The sequence below is a fragment of the Gorilla gorilla genome, chromosome 9 (assembly GCF_029281585.2).
Source record: "Gorilla gorilla gorilla isolate KB3781 chromosome 9, NHGRI_mGorGor1-v2.1_pri, whole genome shotgun sequence".
In the NCBI taxonomy this organism is placed as follows: domain Eukaryota; kingdom Metazoa; phylum Chordata; class Mammalia; order Primates; family Hominidae; genus Gorilla; species Gorilla gorilla.
This window is the reverse complement of record NC_073233.2, coordinates 16,826,344-16,853,090: the sequence shown is the minus strand read 5'-3', so window position 1 is coordinate 16,853,090 and position 26,747 is coordinate 16,826,344. Positions and strand designations below refer to the sequence as shown.

The 26,747-nt window shown below is 46.7% G+C and overlaps 1 protein-coding gene across 7 annotated transcripts in view; it reads right to left on the bottom strand.

The window, feature by feature from the left end:
• Window positions 1–26,747, bottom strand: part of AMPD3 (adenosine monophosphate deaminase 3) — a 141,205-nt gene that overhangs the window by 44,512 nt on the left and 69,946 nt on the right. The window contains exons 1-2 of one of the 7 annotated variants that reach the window (XM_019036681.4): window positions 13,630–13,807; window positions 2,343–2,568 (exon numbers count right to left, since the gene is read on the bottom strand). In XM_019036681.4, the coding sequence (XP_018892226.2) occupies window positions 2,343–2,563 (221 nt within the window). In that variant the 5' untranslated portion in view covers window positions 2,564–2,568; window positions 13,630–13,807. Of the gene's footprint in view, window positions 1–2,342; window positions 2,569–7,671; window positions 8,191–8,625; window positions 8,976–13,025; window positions 13,597–13,629; window positions 13,808–26,747 lie in introns of those variants that run through there. The other 6 variants (XM_055355446.2, XM_055355448.2, XM_055355447.2 and 3 more) reach the window with 6 other exon arrangements.

Genomic DNA, 26,747 nt, shown 5'->3' with positions numbered 1-26,747 from the left:
TCTCCACTTTATAGATGAGGACGAGGCTGAGGCCCAGAGAGGTTTCCTAATTTCCCCAAAGTCACAGAGCATGACAGTGAGTGGCAGAACACAGAGGTCCAAGAAGTTGCAGCCACCCTGATGTAGTGTCCACGGTGGCAATGGGGAGGCAGGATGTCTTCCTCTGCCAGACATCCACTGCCCACCAACTAAGTTCCACAATGGATCCAGTCCTCAAGGAGCTTCTAGTCAAATGGTGCAGACAGATGCAAACTAAGACACCATAACCTAGGCAAGGACAGAACAAAGTTTTTGGAGAGAAGTTTGCAGGGGAATTTCTGGAAACCACAGAGCACCATTCGGACTTAGAGTAAGAAAGCTTCCATTTTGCCCTGAGTCTGGGCGTTGAGAAGAGCACAGTCCCTTCAGCAGATGTCAGGCCCAGTGTCACTCTGTAGTGGAAACTGGTTCCAGAAACTTATTGTTCCTGGTAATAAAAAATGCCAGGATTTCTTTTCCTCTCATTGTTAAGGGTCTCAAATGCTCAATTCATAACACACAGAAGGCCCTGCAGACCATTCACTTGATGAAGTCAGCCCTTCTGTTCCACCCACGGAGTGTGAATGAGGGTCTCTACAGTCATACTCTTCTTGACCCTCCAGGGATGAGCACACTGCTGGGGCTGGGGCCGGGGCCACCCCACCTTATCCAACACAAGGCTGGCACTCAGAGGTTAACCAATGGCACCAGTGACTCCTGCCTTTATGGGCTCACCATCCTTTCAAGGAAGGAAAGCACTGGTCTTATGAGTGGTGAAGCTCTGTTCTTGCCTTTACACCAGTAGTCAACTTTTTACTTCTTTCCAAACGAGTTAAGAAAATGCTGAGCTTCTACACTACCAAGAAAGGAAAAGACTTGCCTTTAAAACTGAGGCAGTATCTAGTGTGATCACGGACTAGGTCTGAGAGGGCTCAAAGGTCTACCATGTCAACTATTGATGTTTGCAGGGTACCGGGCAGGCAGAAAATCTGATAAAGCCCAGGGTGAGATAAACTGTGAAAGGATGAGGGCTTCTCATTTCACTTAGACTCCAATCCAAACTTCTTATCAGGGAGCACAAGGCCAGTCTGATCTGGGCCCCACAAGTCCTCCAGCCCTGGTCACAGCACTTCTTCCTTTAACAGACCTCTAACCACACGGGCCTTCTGGAAGAAACTGGGGGGCCTTTGCCCTAGCTGATTCTTCTATCTGGAAGGCCACATAGCTAGCTTCTGTACACCCTGAAGCATCCGCTAAGATGTCATCTCCTTGGAGAGGCCTTCCCTGACTTCCCAGTCTAAAAAAGGATTTTTTTCTCTCTCTTTCCCGGCCTTTCTCTCCCCTAACCCCATCTCATCCTTATTCATCTCTTTCATAGCACTTGCGCTGCTCCTGGGCCTGTTTGCCCTCAGATCCATTCCTCATCCTCTCCTGTGTTTCCCAAGTGTGCCAGCAGGATTCTGGCTAGGTTTGGCCCATGGCAGCCATTGGGAGAACCTGGAAGGTGCAGGAAGGGTCAAACGAGGTATTGCCTGCCTCCATCTCTGCCTTGGGAGGCATCTCTGCAGCTGACACCTCTTCCCCTTGGCTCCAGTTTCCACTGGAAAGTCCACCACAGTTCCACCTTCCCCAGGGCGACTCCACCTTGGCTCCAGCAACACTACTGCTTTCCTTGTCACTCCTGTCCTGGGTAGTAGCTGCTCCTTACTGTGTCTAATCTCTGAGCCACCTCTCTCTCCCCTGTTTGGCTTCTCAGCTCTCTACCACCTGTGTAACCAATTCCCTGCATTAAAATTCTAATACTTCATTGGTTTCTGATCTTCTAGTTGGACCCTGACTGATACAGCACTTATTATAACTTGTAATTTTTAAGTTAATTTGTCCAGTTACTTAATTATTGTCTAGACCCAGGGACTCTATCTATCTTGTTCATTATAACATCTCCAGTCCCAGCACAGCACCCGGCAAATAGTAAGCTGTGTTCATTAGTAATGCAAAATGCTTGTCAAGTGATGAGAAGAAATACAATTGCTGTCTCCTAAGAAATCCTCAAATTTCCAAAAAGAAAAGAGAAATGCCATTTGGAAATGGTGTGTATTTTTTCACATCAGCAGCAAAGTGGGTTTTGATGTTTTCAGTGCAACAGAGGCACCGAGACATCCCTCCATAAATAAGAGGTGAGTTAAGTGGTCTTGGTTAAGGAACCAACACAGCTCTAGGGACATACCAGTCCCCATGAGGTGCCTCATATCAGGACACACACCCACAGCCTGCCTGGGTCTGCATGACTCTATGTACACGAAAACCATGACTTGGGAACAAACCTTTTTGCGGTCTCCGCAGACTTCTGCTCTGCCAGCTCCTTCTGCAGCTCCCTCTCCTTGGCTTCCTTTTGCCCAATGGGGCAGTCCTCTGGGACAGTGAACAGGGACAGGGCATCTTTGCTGTCCTCTTCTCGGAGCACTTTAGCAAACACCTTCTCCGCCAGGAGCCGGACTTGCTCATCCACTTCAGAGATGTTCAGCTTGGGAAACTGCCGCGGCATCTCGGCTAGCAAAGAAAGAACAAGCATGAATTGCAGGATGCCCTGAGTCACCAGCACCGGGGAAGAGAAGGCACTGAAGTGAGGGCCAGGCCCACCTGGTACTTGGGGTCAGCTGTCTACTTAGGAATTCCCCAGACCAAACCCAGCATGCCAATTTCAAAATTAGCTCAATAAGTAACTGGATATGAAGCATGTAGGGCCACTTACGTGTCAGGAGAAAGCAAGTGTTCAAAATTCAAAGAATGAACTGTTCAACTAGGTGGGCTTCCATTTTCCCAAACTCAGGGAATCTGCAGCACCTGGCAGCCCTGCCCTCATGACTTTGTTCCCGTGTTTGAGAAGGGAAAAGAGAGAGTTCAGCTCTCCCTCCTCCAGACTATGAGGATACTGTTATAGCTGCAACAATAATCAAACCTCACTCCCCCACTTCACAGAGGCTTTAACAGCTAAGGTCGCACAAGATTACAGCAGAGCCCTGGGAAATCCAAAGCTGCATTCTTCATTACATAAATCAAGGCCTTTTGCTGAAGAGAAAGAATCTGCTATTGCAGTTCCAAACCCTCTGGAACCTCCTAACAAGACACAGCAAATAAAATAAAGGTTTTAGAACACTCTTTACCCAGCTGAAAACTCACTCCCTCAAAGAAGCTTTCTCTATCCACCTCCTCGCATACTGATTCCTTACTAACAGTCACTGGCCTCAACCACCTGCTTGGTTGGTTGGGTTTCATTCTTGCTTGCTTGCTTTCTTCATTTCCTTATTTCTTTCCTTTTTTGCAATTACTTATATAGCACTTCATATGTACACTCTGGCCAGGCGCATTGGCTCACGCCTGTAATCCTAGCATTTTGGGAGGCTGAGGTGGGCAGATCACCTGAGGTCAGGAGTTTGAGACCATCCTGGCCAACATGGCAAAACCACGTCTCTACTAAAAATACAAAAAAATTAGCCAGACGTGGTGGCAGGCACCTGTAATCCCAGCTGCTCGGGAGGCTGAGGCAAGAGAATTGCTTAAACCTGGGAGGTGAAGGTTGCAATGAGCCAAGACTGAGCCACTTCACTCCAACCTGGGTAACAGAGTGGGACTCTGTCTCAAAAAAAAAAAAAAAAAAAAGTATACTCTGGGGCTGGGTATGGTGGCTCACGCCTGTAATACCAACACTTTGGGAGGTCAAGGCTAGAGGACTGCTTGAACCCAGAAGTTTGAGACCAGCCTGGACAACATGGCAAAACCTCATCCCTAAAAAAGATTTAAAGAATTAGCCAGGGATGGTGATGCATGCCTGTAATCCCAGCTGCTAGGGAGGCTGAGGCAGGAGGATCTCTTCAGCCAGGGAGGTTGAGGCTGCAGTGAGTTATGATCGTACTACTGCACTCCAGCCTGGGAGACAGGGTGAGACCTCGTCTCAATTTTAAAAATAAAATATATATATATAATATATATTATATATATACATACATATATATATTTTATATATATATACATACATATATATACTCTGCAAAGAACTTCATACTTATTAACTCAGTTAATCTTATTATGCCCACTTGACAGATGAGAAAATGAAGGCATAGAGAGCTAACATGCCCAGGGTCACACTTTTAATAAGTCAGCAGAGATTTGTGCTGTTCTCAGCCTTTCTCTCTCATCCCTTTCCTCTCTGACCCTCAGCTCAGGAATCTGAACCCAGGCACCTGGTTCCTGCCTCTGTCCCCTCACCCACCATGCTGTGCTGCTTCTCTTTGTCCATGTATGTGTCCAGGCAGGGGCTCCTCACAGTCCCCAGCATAACACTTGTGGAATGGATTAATACTGCACCCTTTTCGACAAGCCACCCTCGCTGGGAGCAGCTCTGGAAGAGGAGTTTCCCATCTACCTATGACCACAGTTTCTTTAAAGTTGGTTTAAAGAGAGAAGCGGTTTTGTGGACCAGACAGACAAGAATGGAGATGAGACAGAGCCCTGCTGCTGTCCAGCAGGGAGAAGTGCAGCTATAGGGGAGGGGAACACACTATGCCATCTTGGGACAGTCATCCTCCGGCCTCACGATGTTCTCATCTGTGAGATAAAGGGATTGAACTAAGTGGTCTCTAAGGCCCTCTCAGCTCTAAGTGGCATAATTCTAGGTACCAGAGAGATTTCCGGTGCCTGAGGAGGGCTTGCTGCTCTGAGTCTGAGTGGCATGTGGGACTAAGTCATGACACAGACAGGCTAATAACAGGCAATCAGAGTGAGGTCTGTGGTTCCCTTAACTCTGAGACCCAAGGACCTGCCACTCCCTGATGAGAGGAGTGGGAGGGAGCTGGTGGGGAACAGCCTGTCAACACACAACTGTCTGGGGAGCAGACATCAAGACAGCGAGGCCTGGCCTCTGCAAAAAGGAAGAGGAACAGAGCTGACTGTGGAGATTTCCATGTCTTGATAGCAGAGAGGGGGGAAGCTGGAGGCCATCAAAGGAGGTGACAGGGGAGAGAAAGTCTGGAACAGCACAAAGAACCAGACCCAGGAGGCTCCATCAGGCTGAAACGAAACTGGATCCTCACCTCCCCTCTTATTCCAAGGCCACCAGTCAAGGGCACCATCCCAAAACCTCACATCGCATCTCAGAAGAAAATATCCAACCCAACAGCCCAGGCAAAAGGCCGCAAATGCCATAAAGCACCATACCATTTGACTAAGCAACTTTACTTCTACAAATTTCTTTTAAAAAAAGAATCCTAAGAATGAAAAGCACAAGGATATTTACCTGCATTCTTTACATAAATAGCTTTAAAATGCCTAAATTAGAGCATACTCACTTGAAAAAGATGTTAAGTAATCAGAATTATGATTATGAGGATGGTGCAATCACATAAAAAAAAAAAATACAGTAAATGAAAAAATTAACACATAGAACCACACCCATGCTTTATTTACAGTGATAGGAAAATGCATCCCTTTATGGGCAAGACCTGCAAGAGATTCATGCAGTCAAAATGACCAGGTGGCAGGGCTGCCTGTGTGTGAGAGGGTATTTTATTTTGATGATGAATGCTATTATAATGCCATTTTTATCAAATACAAAGAGAATAGAAAGAAAATGAGTAGACTTAAGACTCTATGAAAAGAGAGAAAAATAGGAAAACAAATCAAACTTCTTTTTCTGGAAGGTTTTGGCAATTAGGGCTCCCTCCTTAATTGCCGAAGGGAGGGAGGGAGCATCACCATACCTGGCTAATTTTTTTTTTTTTTTTTTTTTTTTTTTAGCGATGAGGTTTGCCATGTTGTCCAGGCAATTTGGGAGGCTGAGGAGGAAGGATCACTTGAGGCTAAGAGTTCAAGATCAGCCTAACCCACACTATTGAGAGGCCAGGCCAAAGGGAGTTTCATCATTCAGACCTATCTCTGCATTAGCTCCTACCCTGGACAGAAGCCATCCACCACCAGCAGCACCTTCCTACCTCCTTCATGCCCTCAGACACACACAGGCCTGACCCAGACACCCCCAACCAGGCTCCCTTGGCAATGGGTATTTGGGTGGGAGGGAAGTCCTTGATGTCTGAGGTCTCTTATGCCAGATCCTGCCATGTTTGTTCATGAAGCATGCATTTATTGATTGATTGATTGATTTAGAGACAGGGTCTCTGTTGCCCAGGCTGGAGTGCAGTGGCACAATCACAGCTTACTGCAGCCTCGACCTCACAGGCTCAGGTGATTCTCCCACCTCAGCCTCCCGAGTAGCTGGGACCACAGGCACACACCACTACGCCTGGCTAATTTTTGTATTTGTAGTAGAGATGGGGTTTCACCATGTTGGCAGGCTGGTCTTGAACTCCTGGTCTCAAGTGATCCACCTGCCTTGGCCTCCCAGGGTCTAGGATTATAGGTGTGAGCCATCACACCGGCACACAAAGCATTTTTAGCTTGCTCTAATCAACTAAAAATACTTTTCAGGACACAGCTTTCTATAAAATATCTTCCTTTCTCTTTAGCTTAAATCAACCTTTCCCAAACTGGATGCCATAAGAAATTGATACCTGTTGCTGGTAAAACAGGTCCTGTGGTCAGTTATTGGGAGATGCTGCATTCCACAGCCCCTCAACTCACATTCATAAGGCTCATTAAAAATCAAGGATCATAGAGTAACATTACCATACAGAACCCTTTTTGTTTTACAGAACCCATAAAAATCTTCTGCAGAACTACTACCAGTGTCTTAAATAGTTGGTAGATAATTCATTCCAAGACCGGGTGCAGTGGCTCATGCCTATAATCCAAGCAATTTGGGAGGCTGAAGAGGATCGCTTGAGGCCAGGAGTTCGAGATCAGCCTGGTGCAACATGTCAGAACCTCATCTCTACAAAAAATAGGAAAAAAAATAGCCAGGTGTGGTGGTATGCACCTGTAGTCTCAGCTATTTGGAAAGCTGAGTTGGGAGAACTGCTCGAGTCCTGGAGGTGCAGGCTGCAGTGAGCCATGATGGCACCACCGTACTCCAGCCTGGGTGACAGAGCAAGACCTTCTCTCAAAAAAAAAAAAAAAAAAAAAAAAAAGCAAGAAACAACAGCAACCACAACAAAATAATTAATTCCATATCTTAGTATGGACCAAGTAACCCACTTGAGGAGCGGCAGGCCTTAGCAGCTGCCTGCACATCTGCTGCCTTCTGGATGTCCTTGGCAGACAGCTCCCACCTGCCAACCCGTCCCTCCAGAGTGGGTCCCTCTCAGACCCTCCAGACACCTGCCAGGCCAGGCATGACAAGGAAAGCTCACTCTGCAGATGCCAAGCAGAGCTTCAGCTCCAGCTGCATGTTCACGCCTGGCTTCCAACCCTTTGTCAGCTGAAGCCAGCAGGCTTGGGAGGCTTAGCTGTGAATTCACCAGCATCAGAGAGCCAATGATACAGCTTATCTCAATGTTACATGCAACACACTCCGATGAACTTGAAGAAGTGTCCCAAAGTTAGAAAGTTCTAAAACACTGCCAGTTTCAACAAACAGTAACTTTTCATGGTGCCACAGTCCCTCCAGAAAGGAAGCCCAGTGCCACTGAAATCCCCTCCTTATACGAAGGAAGCTGGTTCCTACTCTTGCCAGACTCCCCTTGCAGAAGCCCCGACACAGACCTGAGCCTGGCTCCATGACTGGTCCTGAAGATGCCACTCAAGTGATGCACCCGGGTGAGGTGCTGCCTGCCACCCAGGAGGCTCAGCTGAGTCAGTGCCTGCGTGCAGCTTGCTGGGTCCTGTCTGCCGGCTGGAGTAAGAGGTCTCTGTTTTGCATATCTGTGAGCAGCAGTGAGCCAGAGCAGGAAAAGCCTGGGCTGGAAATTCTCTCGTGAATATGAAATATGAGTGGAAAATTTCCAAGAGCCCTGAAGTCCCCAGGTAATCCCAGTTATCCAAAACAAAATGGCTGTGGTATCCTGAATGCAGTGTCCTGGCCCTCTTCACAGCCCTCACAAGAGGAAACTAAAGTGGCGGCTTCCTCTTTGCAACAGTAAACTCAGCCGTCCTGCCCAGCAGCAGGAGATAAGCCACAGCCTCCCTCTAACGCCCAGCCTCCTCCTGAAAGCTGAGTAGCAACGAGCGATATCATCACCTTTGCTGCTTCCGTTCTGAACGTGCTTCAGGCCTGGCTCCATTTTATCAAGGGGGTTGGTCTCAGGCACAGCCCGACCTACCTATTCTCAGAAAGCCCCCCTAAAGCAGCCCTCCCAAGGGCACCCCATGACTGGCAGGGGGAGCTTCAATCCCAGTTGCTAATACAATCCCCTCCATCCCCTCCTCCTCTGAAAGGGAAAGACCATGAACTGCTTCCACCTTTCCCAGGAAAGGACAGAGACTCAGAGAGCAGGAACCGCCTCAGCACAGAGGCAGACAGAAGACAGGGGCAGGCTAGGACGAAAAGCTGACAGCCCCATCCCACTCCTTCCTTTCTTCCCAGAAAGAAGCCCACATCACAGGTGACTGCGAAGCCTGATAAGCTTTACCAGAACCCCCACCCCCATCCACACACACAGAAAAGGAGTACACCCCAACTGACCCACCGGAGCCCACCCCAAACCCTCCCCTGCTTACAGCCGCTCACCGCTCCCACGTGGGCCTCCAGCTCGGAGCGCTGGCTGGACTCTGCCACTCCTCCTGGGGAAGGTGGAGCCTGCCTCAAGTGACCCACAGGAGCAATCCTCTAAAACCAAGCAGGGTTGATTAAAATGGCATCACAGGGTGCAAAGCTCTGATCTTCATCTGCCCTTTAGGAGAGTGGGAAGGCTCAGAACAGACACATAGCCTCCCAGTGACTTAGGCAAATCGTGTGGTCCTGGGAAATAACCATGAGCAAAATGGCTATTTCTGTGGTGCTGTTGAAATCCTGGGGAGAAGAGCCCAGGAAGGATGGGTCAGTTGTTTACCGGGAGGCTAGCTGTAACCCTGACTTGGGCCTGAGTCACCTCTGCATGTCCAATCGTGAGGTTGTGTCTTACTGAGCTCACATCATAATTCCTGTGTGCACAGAGCAGTATTACAGGGTTGACACATGATCCTCGGGCTGCTGCTGGGCTTTAGCTACCCAGAGATTACGGCCCACCTGTCCTCACAGCTGTTTCATAAACAGTGCAACCAGCAGGTTACAAGCAACCTAGAGGGAGGGTAATATTTATTCATTAAACAATTAAATGAACTTACAGTATGAGAAAAAAATCCAAGCCCTTAGTACTATTCTGCCAGAAGGAGGAGGGGCAGATGACTTTTTCTGCTAGTGTTTTGGGGAAGGGGGAGGTAGAGTGGGGACTGCAGTGGGAGGATTCCAGCCCAAGGATTTAAGTCCGACACGTTCAGGGAATTTTATTCTGCACCTTTAACCGGATCCCAGCTAGCCTTAGTCTAAACAAGCATTTTTCGAAGTGCAGTCTGCAGAACATGAAAGGTCAGAAGGCTTGGAAAACACTGCATCCTGTAGTCCCTTATGGGTATTCATGCACAGTTTCTACTAGCAAATTGAACACCTGAGAAGTCCTGCAGTAAAGAAAGCTGCTTAACTTTGTTTAACCCGACGCACTTATTTGACCATCCTAGAACTGCTGTCATAGGAAAAAAACACCTATTAATATCTTGTGGTATGGGCTTTGGGAAACACCCTCCACCTTGAGTCTTCATTTTCCAACTTAGAGAAAGCTGCCTTCCTGGAGCCCAGTTTACAGGTATGAGACCCATTGCATCGGGTTCAGACAGAAACCAGCAGCAGCTCCACTAAGATGACACAGGTTGTAACAATGACCAAGGGTCCTGCTGAAGCCAAAAGGAGGGAAGACTCTCCAGAACATGGGCAGTTTAGAAGAAAAATACAATTCTGTCCCAGAAGAGCAAGCTCTTCTCAGGACCTCACAATTCCACCTTGAGCCTAACTTGTTGCTGCTTCTTGCAGCCAAGATGTCTCTGTGGACTGAAGAGCACTGATCCCAAGCTCAAAGCCTTGTTTCCCTTTCGAACAAACATCAAGACAATTTATGATAACCAGATACAGGGCCCGCTTCTCCTGCCCGAGACTAGACTGCATCCCCTTTTATCACTTAAGCACCCCTCACAAACTCTAAAAGACAGGAGAGGATGGAATCAAATTATGTCTCATCAAGAAAGATATCAGCCGGGCATGGTGGCTCATGCCTGTAATCCCAGCACTTTGGGAGCTCGAGGCAGGTGGATCACAAGGTCAGGAGATTGAGACCATCCTAGCCAACATGGTGAAACCCCATCTCTACTAAAACACAAAAAATTAGCTGGGCATGGTGGTGTGCACCTGTAGTCCCAACTACTTGAGAGGCTGAGGCAGGGGAATCACTTGAACCCAGGAGGCAGAAGTTGCAGTGAGCTGACATTGCACCACTGCACTGCACTCCAGCCTGGCGACAGAGCAAGATTTTATCTCAAGAAAAAAAAAAAAAGAAAAAGAAAGATATCACTCTCCTCCCCAAAAGCCAGGCATGAGCTTGCATAGAGGGGTTCATTTTTCTTCTCATTTGTGAGGTGTGTGTGACTCACACAAGGAGTTGGACAAAGGGGATTCACTTGCTAAATACCAGCTCCATGACAAATCTTGCCTGTCTCATTCACAATTGTATCCCCATACCTGAAATATGGTCGACATTCAGCAAGTATTTGTTGAATGAACGAATGCATAAAACAATGAACAAGCGAATTAGCTAATTATAATAGATCAATCCACCTATGGCAATCTCAGGAATGAGTAGAGTGTATGGCTAAAAACGTAGACTCAGGCTGAGTGTGGTGGCTCACGCCTGTAATCCCAGCGCTTTGGGAGGCCGAGGCGGCCAGACCACTTGAGGTCAGGAGTTTTGAGACCAGCCTGGCCAACATGGGGAAACCCCATCTCTACTAAAAACACAAAAATTAGCCTGGCATGGTAGCGGGCGCCTGTAATCCCAGCTACTTGGGAAGCTGAGGCAGGAGAATCGCTTGAACCCAGGAGGTGGAGGTTGCAGTGAGCTGAGATTGTGCCACTGCACTCCAGCCTAGGTAATAGAGTGAGACTCCATTTCAAACAAATAAACAACAACAACAAAAAAACTCCAGCTAGACTCCCTGCATTTGAATCCTGTTCCACCACTTAGTTGTATGACCTTGGGCAAGTTAAATAACTTTTCTGTGGCTCGGTTTTATTCCCTGTAAAGTGTGGATAATAAAAAGCCAATCTCATAGATTGCCATGACAATGAGCATAAGTGAGGTGTTTAGACTGCTACCTGGCATAGAGTACGTGTTTTATAAGCATTACCTGCCAACATCATTGTCATCATCATTATGATATCAGATACGAGAGAGAATAACTAGGAAAATGAACATGATGTTTTATCTAGACACTGAAACCTTTTATTCAACCTTATTTATTGAGCACCACCATGTGCCTGGCACTCTCCCAAGTTTCTGTTACCTGGGTGCAGGAAGAAGGAAAACATATTTAAATGTGAAGCCAGATCAGGAGGAGGAACATCCTTCTCGCCTATGAATGGTACTTCTCGGTGACTGTACACAGCCAGGACTCCAGCCATGAGCTCATCCTCCCATGCCCCAGTCAGTTCCTTACAAATCAAAAGCCCAAAGCAATTGTCTGTTGTCCTAGATATGCAACCAGCATACAGAAGAACTAAGAGATTATTATACTTGGTGGAAGAATCTGGAGGCCAATGGGCAGCTTTAGGGGAGAAAGGGTATCTCCCTGTTAACCCGAAGGCTACATGTTATCTGCCCATGACATTTTCAAGACCTGAGACAGATTTTGAGGCCATTTGAAGAGTGATCCAGTCAGTGTAGAGGCAAAACAAAAAACAAAAAACAAAAACCTCATCTCTCAAAGAGCTTCTTGACCTAGCTGAGAGCTAGGAGAACCTTAGAAGACTGAGGCTGAGCTAAGGATGGGACTGAGAGGTCAAAGAGTCTCCCAGCCACCACCTATGCAAGTGTCATTATTCCTAGAGAGGGCAGCCCCATACCATCATCTTCAGAGCAAGCCAGGCCCCATGAAGCTGCAGCCAGGCCAGGCCAACTACCCCAGACCTGCTGTCAACACTCCTAGAGGTGCGAAGTGACAGAGGCTCTGTCTGCCTGGCTCAATGGCTCCACTAACACTCCGCCTTAGTGCTGCACAGCCAGGGAAAGAATTTCTCCTCTGCAGGTTCCAGCTGCAGGCAGCTTTTCCATGAAGATGGCCAAATGTTGGTCACTGCATCCTGAGGGAAAGCCAACAGGGGCTCAAGACCATGCTAAAATCCCTCCTTGTGCTGCCTGCTTTCACCCAGCTCCTTTGCTGATGTGTCGCCATCAAGCTTTCAGCCACATAGTTTGGGGAAATGATACCCTAGTTAGCAAGCCTCTCCTACTCCAAGGCCTCTCAAAACTGTCCCCAGGGACCTCTGCCAGCCTACAACAGCCATTAGCAGCTCTGCTGGCAAAGCAGCTACCAGAAGATCAAGGGCAGAAAGCAGACTGCCAGAGCCCAAGGCTGTACACCTCCCTTGCCGGGAGAGAGCCAAAGAGGTAAGGATGAAGGCCTCAAACGACCTCATCACCCTATCATCCAGTGCATCCCTCGCCTCCAGGTAGAAGTCCACCTCAGCTGTCCACATCCAGCCAGTCCTCAAGCACCTAGAAACTTTGCCCAGGGTGGCAAGTCCCAGGTCCCTTAATTTCTCTAAACCTTGCGATTCCATTCTAGGCCGCCAGGGAATCGGGATGCTGCCCGCTCACCTGAGGCCGCTGGGGCTCGGGCCACCGCAGAGGCAGGGGTAGGGACAGGGACAGGAACAGGGGACAGGGCAAGGGATCGGACCGGAGTCAGCGCCACCGCCTCTGCGAGCAGGGAAGGCGGAAGCCGCGGTTCAGACCCCAGGGCGCTGGATTCCCGCCTGGGCCGCAGGGTCCGCGGGGCTGGCCCAAGGTCAGCAGCGCAGCCTCGCGCGCACTCACCGGGTTCGGACGACAGGGCCATGCCGCCGGCCGAAGGGGACGGCCGCAGGGCTGGAGCAAAGGGGACGCGCTGGGCAGAGCGGAGCGGGGCTGCCGGGCACTGAGGCCAGCCGGGGCCAGGGCCCGGCCAGGCCGCGCCCCGCAGCAGGCGCGGGGGCTGGGCGTTCAGAGGGCGCAGCGCTGCGGATCCCCGGCCAGGAGGGCCCCGCGGGAGGAGGGAGGGCCGCCTCAGCAGGGAGGAAGCCGGCCAGCCGCGTGCAGCCCCGGTCGGTGCCCTACCTGGGCGCGGAGCGGAGCAGAGAGAGCCGAGGGGCTACCTGAAGCGCCCGGGCCGCGCGGCCAACGGGAAACTTGAGAGCAGCAGGGGCGCGGCGGCCGCCAGGGCCCTTGGCCGGAAGCACCCGCCGCCTCCTGGGCTCCGCGGGGCCCGCGCCGCAGCCCGGAGCAGATGCCACCCGGGCTCCCCAGACCTCAACTGCGCTGGCCCCGCCGGGCTTCCACACCGCTCCCCGTGCCGCCCGGGCTTGCCCGACGTCCTCCCCTCCCCGCGCAACTTTTCCCAGGGCGAGACTCTGGGGGTCTCGGCCCCGCACGGGTGACTTACTCCCTGTAGTTGCAGCAACCCGCAAGCATTGGTTTCTTCCAGGCGTCCTTCTGGTCACTTGGATACACACACACACACACACACACACACACACACACGCTCCCTCGCCAACCGTCCAGTCTTCCAGGCGTCCTTCTGGTCACTTGGATCACCTACACACACACACACACACACACCACGTGCACACGCTCCCTCTCCAACCCTCCTCGCTCTGCCTTCACCCGCCCCTCAAAGTCCTGAATGACCTCCTAGTTGCCAAAGCCACTGGGTGCCGTGCAGCCTCCCTCGCTCACCTCTTCCTGGCATCTGAGCCTGCTGACCACGTCTTCCTTCCTGAAACGCTTGGAGTGCAGTTTCCAGAGTTGGCACCCGCAGCCCCCACCTCCAGATTTTTCACATACCTGGGTACCTACAGCTTCTCGGCCTCCGCGGCCTGGCTTTTCTCTGTGGTCCCACCCCAGGGTCCCACCGTGCCAGCCCGCTCTCCCACTCCAAGGCCCACTCTGGGCATCTCAGCCACTCCCATGGTTTTAACAACCTCCTGCCCGATGATGGCTCTTGAACTTCATCTCCAGCCCAGAATGCCCCCGAGCTGCTGAAGATGGTGAATCTAACTGCCTAGGGAACATCTCCTCTAGATCTTCCTAGGCCGACGGAGGCGGTCCAGACCCAAACTACCTAATTGCTTCCCAGGAAAACGCCAGAACCTGCTTCTGGGTTTCCAGTCTCAGTGAATGATACCGGGGTCGGCACCACTGCGGGGCCACAGTTGGGAGCCATTCTTGACTCGGTCTCCCTTTCCTCTCTCAACGAGTAAGTCACCAAGCTCGGAGAGGAAACTTCATTAGTGAGCACCCACTGTGTGTCCTCACTGTGTCAACCACTTTCACAGAGTTGTCTCATGTAAGCACCAAGTTGTATTCCTTCTACCCCATGGTCTGATTAGTCTGATACTCGCAATTCATGTATTCATAAAAGTTTTGCACATGAGACTGCATTAATGAGTCACATATTATAAAGAACACTAAAAAAATTAAAGGATGTGGTAAAGATGAAACAATAATTTTAAATTGCTTCATTTTTATGAGTGGTACAATATACCTTTTTCCTTTCATTTTAAAGTTATTAGCAATAATCTGTTTAGTGATTCCACTAATCTGTTAGTGATTTAGTGATTAAATCATTAAAAATGATTTAAATAAATCTTAGTTTAATACTTTATGAGACCAGAAAGTGTACTTGTAAGTTCAGTTAATGTCCGTACTTGGTCTTAATGGCTATTCTTAAAAAAAAAAAAAAGATATCTCACAAAGATTAAATAGACCTGAATAGAAGAACTGTATCTTTGCACTTATTAAATCATAGTTCTTACTGTTTAAATTTGATCTATCAATTTTGCAAATGTGAAAACTCTTCTTTGTCCACGAAAACAACATTTTCAATGATGTTTTCCTCAGCTGTTCTTGCAAATCATTTTAACAAATGGGACTTTTAAAACACTTGAAATTCTGCATTTGGAATATTGTAAAACGGATTTAGAAGTATGCTTCTACATTTTGCAGATTGTGACTACGAGAGTATAGGTGACACTGGCACACTTCATTTTGGCATTAAAATCACATGATAATGGAAACAGTTCCAAACGTCAATTTTCAAAGTGCCTTCCCTATAACACAATTCTTCTAAAGCACATTTGTTACGTCAGTTCATTGCTGAAATATCACCTTTACCCAAAAGGATACTGTGTGTGTGTGTGTGTATATGTGTGTGTATATGTGTGTTTCTTTCTGCTACGTATCACACTTGTGACAATCTTAGGCCAGCACATCGGAGGTCAGCAAATTTGGAGCACTTGTTCTTTGTTAAAGAAACTCATCTTTAAATTCGCAACGTTCAAGTTGTTTGCCTTGAGATAATCAGTAAACCTTGGAATCATAAGAAAGATTTTTAGTCTCATTCCACATCTCAATACAAAGTGCTATAAAGATTCTGCTATATTTTAATTTTTTAATTAACCATATTATTGACATCCTATAGTATTTCATGCTCTTCTTGCTTCAACTTCTTGTTGTACTTTGTAAATGAATAATGTGATTGCTGAATTTCACATGTAGTCCTCATGGACCAGAACACGAACCACCCCCCAGTTTTGGAGGAGAGATTGGTGATGCTGCTACTGCTTGGGGTTGGGTGAGGGTGACATGGCAGTGAGAGGTGGAGGGGGTGAGGGGTAGCGGAAGTGGTTGCATTGGCAGAAGACTAGTGAGGTGGTGTTCATGTTGAACTGAGGCAATGGAAGGGTAACATTAAATCAGTAGTCTTCAAAGTAGAATGTGTAGAATGATCCATTGAAATGTAAAAGAAAAATTAAAACTTTTATTTCTACGTATTTTTTAGTCTAAAAAAAAATTAACATTCACCAATGTTAACTACATGGAACCCTTACTCAACTCATGCATCAGGTGTCCATGCCATGTGTCATTCAGAGGCGTAGTCAGGGATGAGAGGAGGTTGTGCAACACGGGGGACAGAGAATGGGACCATGACACCCTTGCCTTCAAAGTATATTACTAGGCCTTATGAACTATTTGTATCCTGGGCAGTAGATAGACAGATTACGTTTTCTGGTTTTCACTAAACTCTTCTCACAAAAGAGACAAGTGGTAGAACGAGACATTTACATGTCTTGCTGAGTTTATAGCATTTACATGTCTTGCTGGTCACACAAAACACCAACCACCCTTCATTTTGTATTCCAGAGAGGGCAGCCACTCCCTCAGTGGTTTACTTTCACCCATAAAAACCACAGCATGTTTTGCTAAGCTGTTCACTGTTGTGAATATATCTATCTTTCCTTTAGTAGATCACAAAAAATATTTCTTTATGAATGTCATTATCAAAAAGTATAGCAAATACTCAAGGTGAAACATGTTAGCAACTTGCATCCAACCATATAGCCAACTTCCACAACATACCATGTGTTCTAAAACTTATTCTTCAAACTTAAAGTCTGTGTGTCTTCCAACAGAATACATTTTTATGTACTACCATCTTCTCTCTGTATTAACTCAGTCACTTTAACCATGGCAAATACAACAGCTGTTTTTTCCAGTGATATTGACTGATATTTTGTCTTTTACTATTAAATAAGAAGCCTCAAAAGAGATTTCTGAGCACTATTTTTTTTTTTTTTTTTTTTTTTGAGACAGAATCTCACTCAGTCGCCCAGGCGCTGGAGTGCAGTGGCTCGATCTCCGCTCACTGCAAGCTCCGCCTCCTGGGTTCACGCCATTCTCCTGCCTCAGCCTCCCAAGTAGCTGGGACTACAGGCGCCTGCCACTACGCCCAGCTAATTTTTTTTGTATTTTTTTTTTTTTTTAGTAGAGACGGGGTTTCACCTTGTTAGCCAGGATGGTCGCGATCTCCTGACCTCGTGATCCGCCCACCTCGGCCTCCCAAAGTGCTGGGATTACAGGCGTGAGCCACCGCGCCCGGCCTTCTGAGCATTTTTATACACTCAGTAACAGTTCACAAAAGCACGAAACTGAGTATCCAGGCGCAGTGAAGTGTGCCTGCACTCCCAGCTATTTGGGAGGCTGAGGCAGAACGATCACTTGAGCCTAGGAGTTCAAGTCCAGCCTGGGCAAATAACATATTAAAAAATAATTTTTTTGAGACAGAGTCTCGCTCTGTCACCCAGGCTGGAGTGCAGTGGTATGATCTCAGCTCACTGCAACCTCCGCTTCCCGGGTTCAAGTGATTCTCCTGCCTCAGCCTCCCAAGTAGCTGGGATTACAGGCATGCGCCACTATGCCCGGCTAATTTTTTTTGTATTTTTAGTAGGGACAGGGTTTTACCATGTTGGCCAGGCTGGTCTGCAACTCCTGACCTCAGGTGATCCGCCCACCTCGGCCTCCAAAGGTGCCGGGATTACAGGCATGAGCCACCGCGCCCAGCCAAAAAATAATTTTTAAAAAGTACACAACTAAGTATTGCATGACTTGGAAAATCCCTGAAAAAAAAATTGTAGAGGTTTGTCTTCTTGCCCTGAGTTTATAGCATTTACATGTCTTGCTGATCATGATTTCATGTTTATATTATTATTAGCTAATACCTCAAGGGCCAACATATGGTGGTGTAAATCCATGCTTCAAGTAGTCTTTTTTATAAATTTGAACTTCTTAGTTGTCAGAGCTGACTACTACTGAGCTGACTAATCATCATAATGGATATCACATTAGTAGTAAGAAATTGTCAGCTTTGCCATTTTCTGAGTTTGCTTTTGCTTACATTGTTCATATTTTCAGTCTATGGGTTCCTTTGAGGAATGCCTTCAAACCACTTGTCTCTTTTGTGAGAAGAGTTTAGTGAAAACTGATAATATGTCTATCCACTGCCCAGGACACAAATAGTTCTTAAGACCTAGCAATAGATTTTGAAAGCAGCTGGGCCAGGGAGGGCGCTGTGGTCCCCTTCTCCATCCCCCATGTTGTGGAACCTCCTCTCTTCCCTGACTTGCCTCTGATATGATGCATGACATGGACACCCAATGCATGAGTTGAGTGAGGGTAAAATGTATAATAGTAAACATTGGTGAAGGTTAGCTTTTTATTTTTAGACTAAAAAATAAGTAAAAATAAAAGTTTTATTTTTTCTTTTACATTTCAATGGAACATTCTACACCTCCTGTGAAGACCACTGATTTAATCTAACCCTTCCATTGCCTCAGTTCAACAAGAATACCACCTAACTAGTCTTCTGCCAATACAACCACCCCCCCGACCCCTCACCCCCTCTAGCTCTCACCCCCACTGTCACCCTCACCCCACCCCAAGGAATACCACCAGTCTCTCCTCCAGCTTCACACCAGGGACAGACATCCTGTGCTGTCAGCTCCTCTCCTCCAATCGGCCTGATGCTCCACTCATTCGGACCTTTGAACACCTAGGAAAGCACTTGGACCAGAGCTTCAGGTTACCTCCAACAATACTCTGACTCCTAATGCACTGGGGGATGGGGTTATTTGAGCATTTTTGGAAGCCAATATCTGTTTGGGGTCTCTGTTCCCATGCCCTGACTTATGCTCCCTTCTGAATAATGGTTGCACAATACATACATGTATACAAGATGGGCATGGCAGCCTCCGAAAACCCAGTTTCTCTACGACCTTTACAGTCTTCTCTGCTACAGAGGTCCAAATCTCCCCACAGGAGGCAATAAGAGAAGGACTCTGCTTCTGAGAGCGCATTAGCAAAGCCTCATCAGATATAGCCAGTTTTCAAACCAAAGTGCCCTGGGGCCTTCTGCTAATTGAGTGGACAGAAATCATGGCATATGGCCTGACACTAGGATAGAAATAGGTACCTCAGAAGTACATGATGGCTGAAAGAAGAATAACCAGGGACATTTTCAGGGCACCACGTGTGGAAGGGCATTGCAGCCTACCCTGATGCTGTGGCATAATGAGAGTATAAGCCTTTCCCCCACCACCCCTCCACTCCAGTTTGAGCCTAATTCCTTCCCAGGATTTTAATCTGTGTAGTCAATCAGACCTAAGCAAACTGGAGTCTGACAATTGGCACAGCAGTCTCCTTACTGTTAAGATCTGGTTCCTTTTTTCTGAAATGGGTTTCTAGAAAGAAGAGAACCAAATCTAGGCACTTTGAAAATTAGTGCATGTGACAGCTAGGCCTCGTCACAGAGTGCATGCACTCAGGATTATGGCAGGAAGTGGGGAGGCGGGGTGTCCTGCGCACCAGGTCAGGAGACAACAAGAAGAGGGCTCAGGACTAGGACTGGGCTGAGTCTGTTTCGGGGAACCTTGGGTCCTTGAGCTTAGAGTCCCTAACTCGTCACCAGACTGGAGTGAAAGAGGGTCATGAGTGGGGATCTGAAGCTTGGGGCCTACCACATGTGACCACAAAACCCTCTCTCCATTATCTAAGTGCATGGCAGGGGGCTGGTGCTCCCCAGGCATGGCAGTCTGCTGATAGGGACATAGTTTCTGAATCAAACTGAAGTCTGAAAATTAGCAGTCCTTTACTCCATCTAAGAATGACCTGTCGTCTCTACCTTCTTGCCAGGACTCTGTACAAGATCATCCTCAGCTACACAAGTAGAGTTTATTGCTCCAGGTCACCACTATCTTGTTTCCATGTTTGTGTATCTTTCATAGTCTCCAAAATGCCACCAGCAGCCTCAACGTTACATTATTCTGGTGAGACTCTGCAGCTGAGCATCCATAGATGAGAGTCACAGCTTCAAATGGAATTTCCCAAATTCTGTGCCCTCAGTCTGCTTCAACTCTTCTGCCTTATCATCTGAAATTCAGACTTCAAATTCTAGGCTGACCATAGCTGTCTAAAATTTTTGGAAGCAGGGAGAGGGAGGTGAGTAGAGTGGAACTCAGGTGAGGCTATGACCTCTGTCTCCCAGAGATGCAGTCTCCCCCATTGCTGCCCACCTGCCCACCACACACACATTCCCCTTAGGCCATACTCTTTCCCAGGAGTCCTCCCTGGCTGTAGCTTCTAGTTTTCCTAGTCTCAAGCTACCTTCGTCCTGGTGCCTTGTTCAGAACTGCTCACCCAACCATTCAATGGGCAATAGAGTCAAAAGCTGAATCTGGAGTGAGGGTCTGTAGCCTTCCTGTCCCACAGTGTTTGCTTCCCAGTTGAATGTCAGACTCCAGGGGCTGGCCACCATCAGCCTTCGACAGTACCATCAACACTCAATACATCCACAGATCTGTGCATTCTACCAGGGACATCTGGAGGAAGGGGTGGCTAAAATTACACCAGAGAAAAGCATGGGGATTTTTCAAATTCCTGAATTCCTGTTATTTAAAAAGAAGCCGAACTATGACCTCACTGGGGCTATAACATCTCTGGGTCAGGAAAGAGGGCTCTATTTAAGAATTTAATTTGGTAGAAGCCTAAACCTCAGCATTACGCAATATGCCTATGTAACACACCTGCACATGTACCCCCCTGAATCTAAAACAAAAATAACAAAAATTTTTAAAAAATTTTTAAACATTTTTTAAAGAATTTAATTTGGGAAATCAAAAAATTGTGATGATTGTATGACATTGTGAATGCAATTAATGCTGCTGAATTGCACATGCAAAATGGTTAAAATGGCAACTTATATATATATTTTTACCACAGTAAAAAATTATCAAAAGAACAACAACATTAAAAATTGAATTTTTTTAGAAACTGTTATTGCAGAACTTTACTATTTCTTTGGAACATTAAGTATGAACAGGGCAGAGCATGTGGGTCTCTATCCACCATCCAGTATCCCCAAGGCTTCAGGCAAAGCGGTCTAGCCGTGTTCTGGGGGAACACAGAAGACAGTCATGTTCCACACCGGCAAGGCTCAGAAGAGGAAAGGAGGGCAGCAGCTAGAGAAAGAGCATAAACACCAAAAAAGGACTGAGGCCCCATAGTCAGAATGAGGACTCTGACACAGAAGCTCGAGCCAGGTCCTCAGAAATCTTGAGAAGAACACAAGCCCCAAACAGCTCAGGGTGAGCAATCGTTTCCATAGCTCACAATTCATCCAAAGGATGACTCTTTAAGAGGAATAAATCAGCTAGAAGTCATCGGTATCTATCACCTGTCAACTGCTCCCAAAAGGTAAGCCCTCATCACTGGCCCATCTGCACATTTCATGTCTTGATCACATTCCAGACAATTCCCACTGGATCCAGATCACTACCAGTCACCTATGGCAAAGTTCAGATCCCTATCTAAATGAACATGATGAAAGCTTATGATGCACCAATAATTTAGTGTTCACAAATATATTCATGGGAATTAAGTTCAGCTGATGGTAACAGAGACCCACAGTAATAGTGGCCTAAACAAGAGAAAAATTTCTGTCTCATTTCCTTTCCCTAAATAGTCTAGAGTTGGACATTAAAGGCTGTTCCACAAAAGCCCCACACTTCTTCCAGCCATCACTCTACCATCCCTCCAGTGTGGCCCTCATACTTTGTGGTGGGAGGAGGGGCGTGGGGAATTAGCTCTTCCTTTGTTAAGGAAGAGGCGGAGGCTAGAGCTTCAGCCATTACATTCATGTTTCATGGAGCAGAAAGGAGGAAGTGACGAAGAATAAAAGGCAGAGGGCACAGGCCAGAGGCCTTTTCATTAAGCCACCATATCACACCTCCCACTGGCCTTACTGAGCTGCTCTCTAACATCACTGACCAGTGACATCAGTATTTTTTGTGTCTCACGTATAATTTCACCAGGGTATAGCCTTCCTTTCCAAATATAGCCGCCATTGGTTTTCATGGTTAACTTGAGTATACCAGGCCTAGAAGCTTGCATCAAAGAGAGCAGATAAAAATATCAACACAGCACAGTTTAGATATCCTCACAACCTCAGAACTTCTCCAGCTTGGTCTTGGTGCACCACGATATTTGCATAGTTGTAGCACCCACTGAAAGGTCCAAAGACCTATGAGTTCAGCAAAAACCTTTTGGCAGTTTCAGGGAGATCAAAGAGAAAGTATGTCTCTCCTGCTCTAAAGGTAAGATTTGATCTGATTAAAGTTTTCACCCCCCTTCCTCATGAATTCCTGACATCAGCAGGACTCCCTCCTGGTAATGTGTCAGAAATGTGTCAGAGAAATGGAGGCAACATAGGCCTGAGGTTACCAGGATTATATTAATATATTATGTGTCGCCTTCTCTAATTTGGGAAGCTAGTCTCAACTTGACATGCTTTAAAAGTCCTTCATGTTGTCATCCATGAAAGAGCTATTGAGCATCTAGGTGTCAGCCACTGGGTCCTAGAGCAACAGTGGTGAGCAGAGCACCATTCTTGTCTTCATGGAGGTCATCAGCTAGTGGGTGACACAGGACGTTAATCAAATGACTTCAAACTATGATAGAGCTGTGAAGAAAAAATACAAGAACCATACCAGAGCATAACAAGAAAACTCAACCTTCGTCAGGATATGAGGGAGGAGACATGGGGAATGGCATGTGCAAATGTCCTGGGAGAATTGAGGGGAATAATACCTGAGTCATTTCTTCCCCTACTTTACTTCTATCACATACTTGTGATTGGACATTCTGTTAAGTTTACGCATTAAAGCTTGGTTTTCAATGTGTATAAATTCCTTACTTTACCAAAGGGAAGTACCAGATGGCCTGGGTAAATAAAACCAGATTTAGTGCTCCAGGGTGGTGCTGTTTTTACATTAACTTTTCCAAATCCTGTCACTTTTCCAGCATTTATTAAATATATAACAAACCTATTTTAAGATTCCTCAGGCCCAGGCTCTTGTGTTTTCTCAACATTTCCAGCTGTGTTCTCACGCATTCCTTCCACGTGAGTATATTCTGAAGGTCAGAGGGGAAGAAAGTTCTTCTCCCCACAGCTACTCTGTAAGCACCTTGCTTCCTTCCATCAAAGTTGTAGAGGTGCCCACTCATGCCACTCCCTGTGCAGACACTCTAGTGCCAGGTACCACCCATTCCACCCTCCTCCTTCTTCAGGGGACTCTTCAACTTTAATTCTTTTCCTCTTCCAGGGTCTGGCCTTCTGTTCAGCTCCTCTCCATAGAGCAAGAGGAATAGGTCTGAGTGATGATCATGGCCCTGGGCTGAGGTCTGACTGTAGCCTTCTTGTCCGCTAATACCACCACCCCATTCCTGCCTCAAATCAGATCTCTTTAATCTCTACTCGTCCTGATGAGTTAGGCTCCATGTATTACCAAATTTCTACCAGGGATCTCTGAAGTATGTCAGTGAAGTCACAATCTATATCCTTAGTTTTATGTGATATAAAGGGTCCACCATTTAAACCTCAGTCCCCGTCTTTTATCTCCAGAGCTGGTTACTGACAGCCAGAGTTCCAGAGGGTCCCCCTGGAGCCATCAACAGAATGGCTTCTGCATCAGTAGAGTCCCAGCAGCAGGCAGACGGTGCATTCATATTAGGCTAATTGATTTAACAGGTCATTTCATAGAAGGACTATTTTCAAAGGTGTGGCAAGTGTGTAGGGAAACAGTGAGGGTCTGTGCAAGACTCAAGAGCTAATAATATCAGGGCTGTTACTTTCTGGGCCTAAAGGGCCAAGATGAGAGAGCAGCTACAGTGATTATGCAGCAAGCTTCCAGTGAAGCCAGATTCCAAGTTATTTATTTGTCTCGTGTTCCCTGGCTAACTCCTGTTAGCCTGGTCCTGATAGGCCTTTTTAATCACTGCCCTATCCTATTTCTCCAGATCCCTCGCAAGATCTCACAAGGCCCCTCTCCAAGTTTTACTCTTCAGCACAGGATCTTCCTACCTCTGACCTGACCTCAAGGCCTCCTGTGAACCTGATGGCTACAAGTACCTGGCCAAGCCCACCTGTCCCTGTAGCTTTTCTTTCCTCATCAGTGAGGATCTGTAAACAGTGCTAAGGGTCACCACCTTTGCCCCCTGACCTTCCTTGCTTTTCTTTGTAGCTGGTGACTTGTACTCAATCAGGCCTTACGGCTTATGGCCTTAAGGCTCAGCAGTTGTGTCCCAGGGTTTTTACCATGAAGGGGAGAGATCCCTCCCACTATCCCCTCCCTGTCCCCGTGCGTCACTATTACTGAGAACACAAAACACGGTGGCCCTGTACTCTCACAGCAATTTCAGTGAACTGCCCTGTTTTTATTCACTTTCTACTACAGCCCCTCCCTCTGAGGCTGGGCCAGAGTGAACAACATTCACAGGCTAGACCCCTTCCCAAGAGGTTTCTAGATCCTTCTGCAAACAGACTTCTGCCACCACAGTTGTTCTGGACCATCCAAATACATGTGAATCTGACAGTCCTGGTGCTCAGAACACTAGGCTGTCCCACTAAGACTGTGCCTCTGGTATAGTCTTGCAAGGGACAGCTCTGTCCAAGCAGTCTCTCCACAGACATATTTAGAAATATTCTTCTTTCTGTCTAGCTGTCAGCAGCTGAAATCATGCAGCCCAATTTGTTAAACGTTTTCTGCCCGGGAGTAGGATTTTGGGGAGTTGCATGTTCTTCTCATATCCTTCAGGACTGCAAATTATGTTTTTAAATAGGAAAAAATGTGACTATAAAACAGATGTTTCCCAATATTATACAGTAATATGGTAAATCCTTCTGATAGAACATTAAGTTAGAAAAGCCGTCCACAAGAACATGATTTCAACTATGTAGAAATAAAGCAAATGAAATAAAATCAATAAAAACCTGAGCATAGAAGTAAGTAAGTTGCAGTACAATAAACAAAAATACCACTCTAGATTCTGGGGGAAAACCCTCTCAGCTCAGGAGGGCCTGTCCTGTTTCTCCAACAGGCTTCCCACTGCTCCATTTCTGCCTCACAGACATCTGAGTATGCATTGGTCAGTAGAAAAGAGACCTTGAGTAAGAATCTGATTTGATCCAAGGTAAAGAAAAGCTATCGCAAGAACAAAAAACCAAACACCGCATATTCTCACTCATAGGTGGGAATTGAACAATGAGATCACATGGACACAGGAAGGGGAATATCACACTCTGGGGACAGTTGTGGGGTGGGGGGAGGGGGGAGGGATAGCACTGGGAGATATACCTAATGCTAGATGACGAGTTAGTGGGTGCAGCGCACCAGCATGGCACACGTATACATATGTAACTAACCTGCACAATGTGCACATGTACCCTAAAACTTAAAGTATAATAAAAAAAAAAAAAGAAAAAAAAAAAAAGAAAAGCTACAACAGCAAAGCTGGAGAGCTTCGGGTTGCTTTGGAATAGGATGGATGGGAAGAAGCAAGAATATGGAAAGTGAGGAAAGAGTTTAAATAGAAAAGGGGACCTTAAAACTTGACAATAGGTCAGGGCCGAATCTGAAAGACAGGCAATGAAAAATTCCCTGGGGGAAGGAGGGGACTGTATATTAAATTAAAATTGTTTTGTGTTGTGTGCTATGCTGTAATACCCCTCCGTTAACCCCACATCTTCAGGAAAAACACTTGGGGGAATCAATGGGAAGTCTTTGCAAACTGCAATATGGACAGATATAAGAGCTGTTGTAAAACAAGCCCTCTTGTAACAGCTAGGATAGGATAGGCCATAGCAAGCCTCTTAAGAAAGAAACAAAGCAGTTCAACACATCAAACGTATGTTTCTTGCATATATCACTAGCCAATGCATGTGAGGCAGCTCTCTTGCATCCCAGACAGTGACTCAGAGATTCATGCAGATCCATTCTGCATTTCCAGCATCAGAAGTCTTTCACTGCTGGATATGTGGAGAGAAGAGAGGTAATGTGGTCAGTAACACTGCTAAAGCAGAATCTAGAAGGAAACATATACCATTAAGTCCATATATTAAAAAATAAGGAAGGTTAAAAACCAATGATCTGGCTGGGCACGGTGGCTCATGCCCATAATTCCAGCACTGTGGGAGGCTGAGTCGGGCAGATGATCTGCCGTAGGGAGTTTGAGACCAGCCTGGCTGAAATGGTGAAATCCCGTCTCTACTAAAAATACAAAAATTAGCCGGGAGTGGTAGTGGGTGCCTGTAATCCCAGCTACTCGGGAGGCTGAGGCAGGAGAACTGCTTGAACCCAGGAGGTGGAGGTTGCAGTGAGCCGAGATCGCACCAGTGCACTGCAGCCTGAGCAACAGAGCAAAACTCCATCTCAAAAAAAACAAAAACAAAAACCAACCAATGATCTAAGTTCTCAACTCAAAAAACTAGAAAAATGGCCAGGCATGGTGACTCACACTTGTAATCCCGGCACTTTGGGAGGCCAAACCTGGAGGTTTGAGACAAGCCTAGGCAACATAGTGAGACCCTGTCTCTATGTAAGAAAAATCTTTCTTTAAAATATATGTTTAAATAATAGGAAAAAAGCTAAAACAAAAACAAAAACAAAAACAGAAAATTAACCCCCTCAAAAAATAGAAGAGAGGAATACAGAGCAGGATCAATGAAATAGAAAACAGACATTTAATAGAGAAAATCAACAGTCAAAAGTTTATTCTTTGAATAGATTAATACACTTAATAAACTCCTAGCAAGACAATTCAAGAAAAGAGAGAGCAAGAGAGAGAAAAAAACATAAATACAAAAACCAGGCTTTAAAAAGAGAATATCACTAC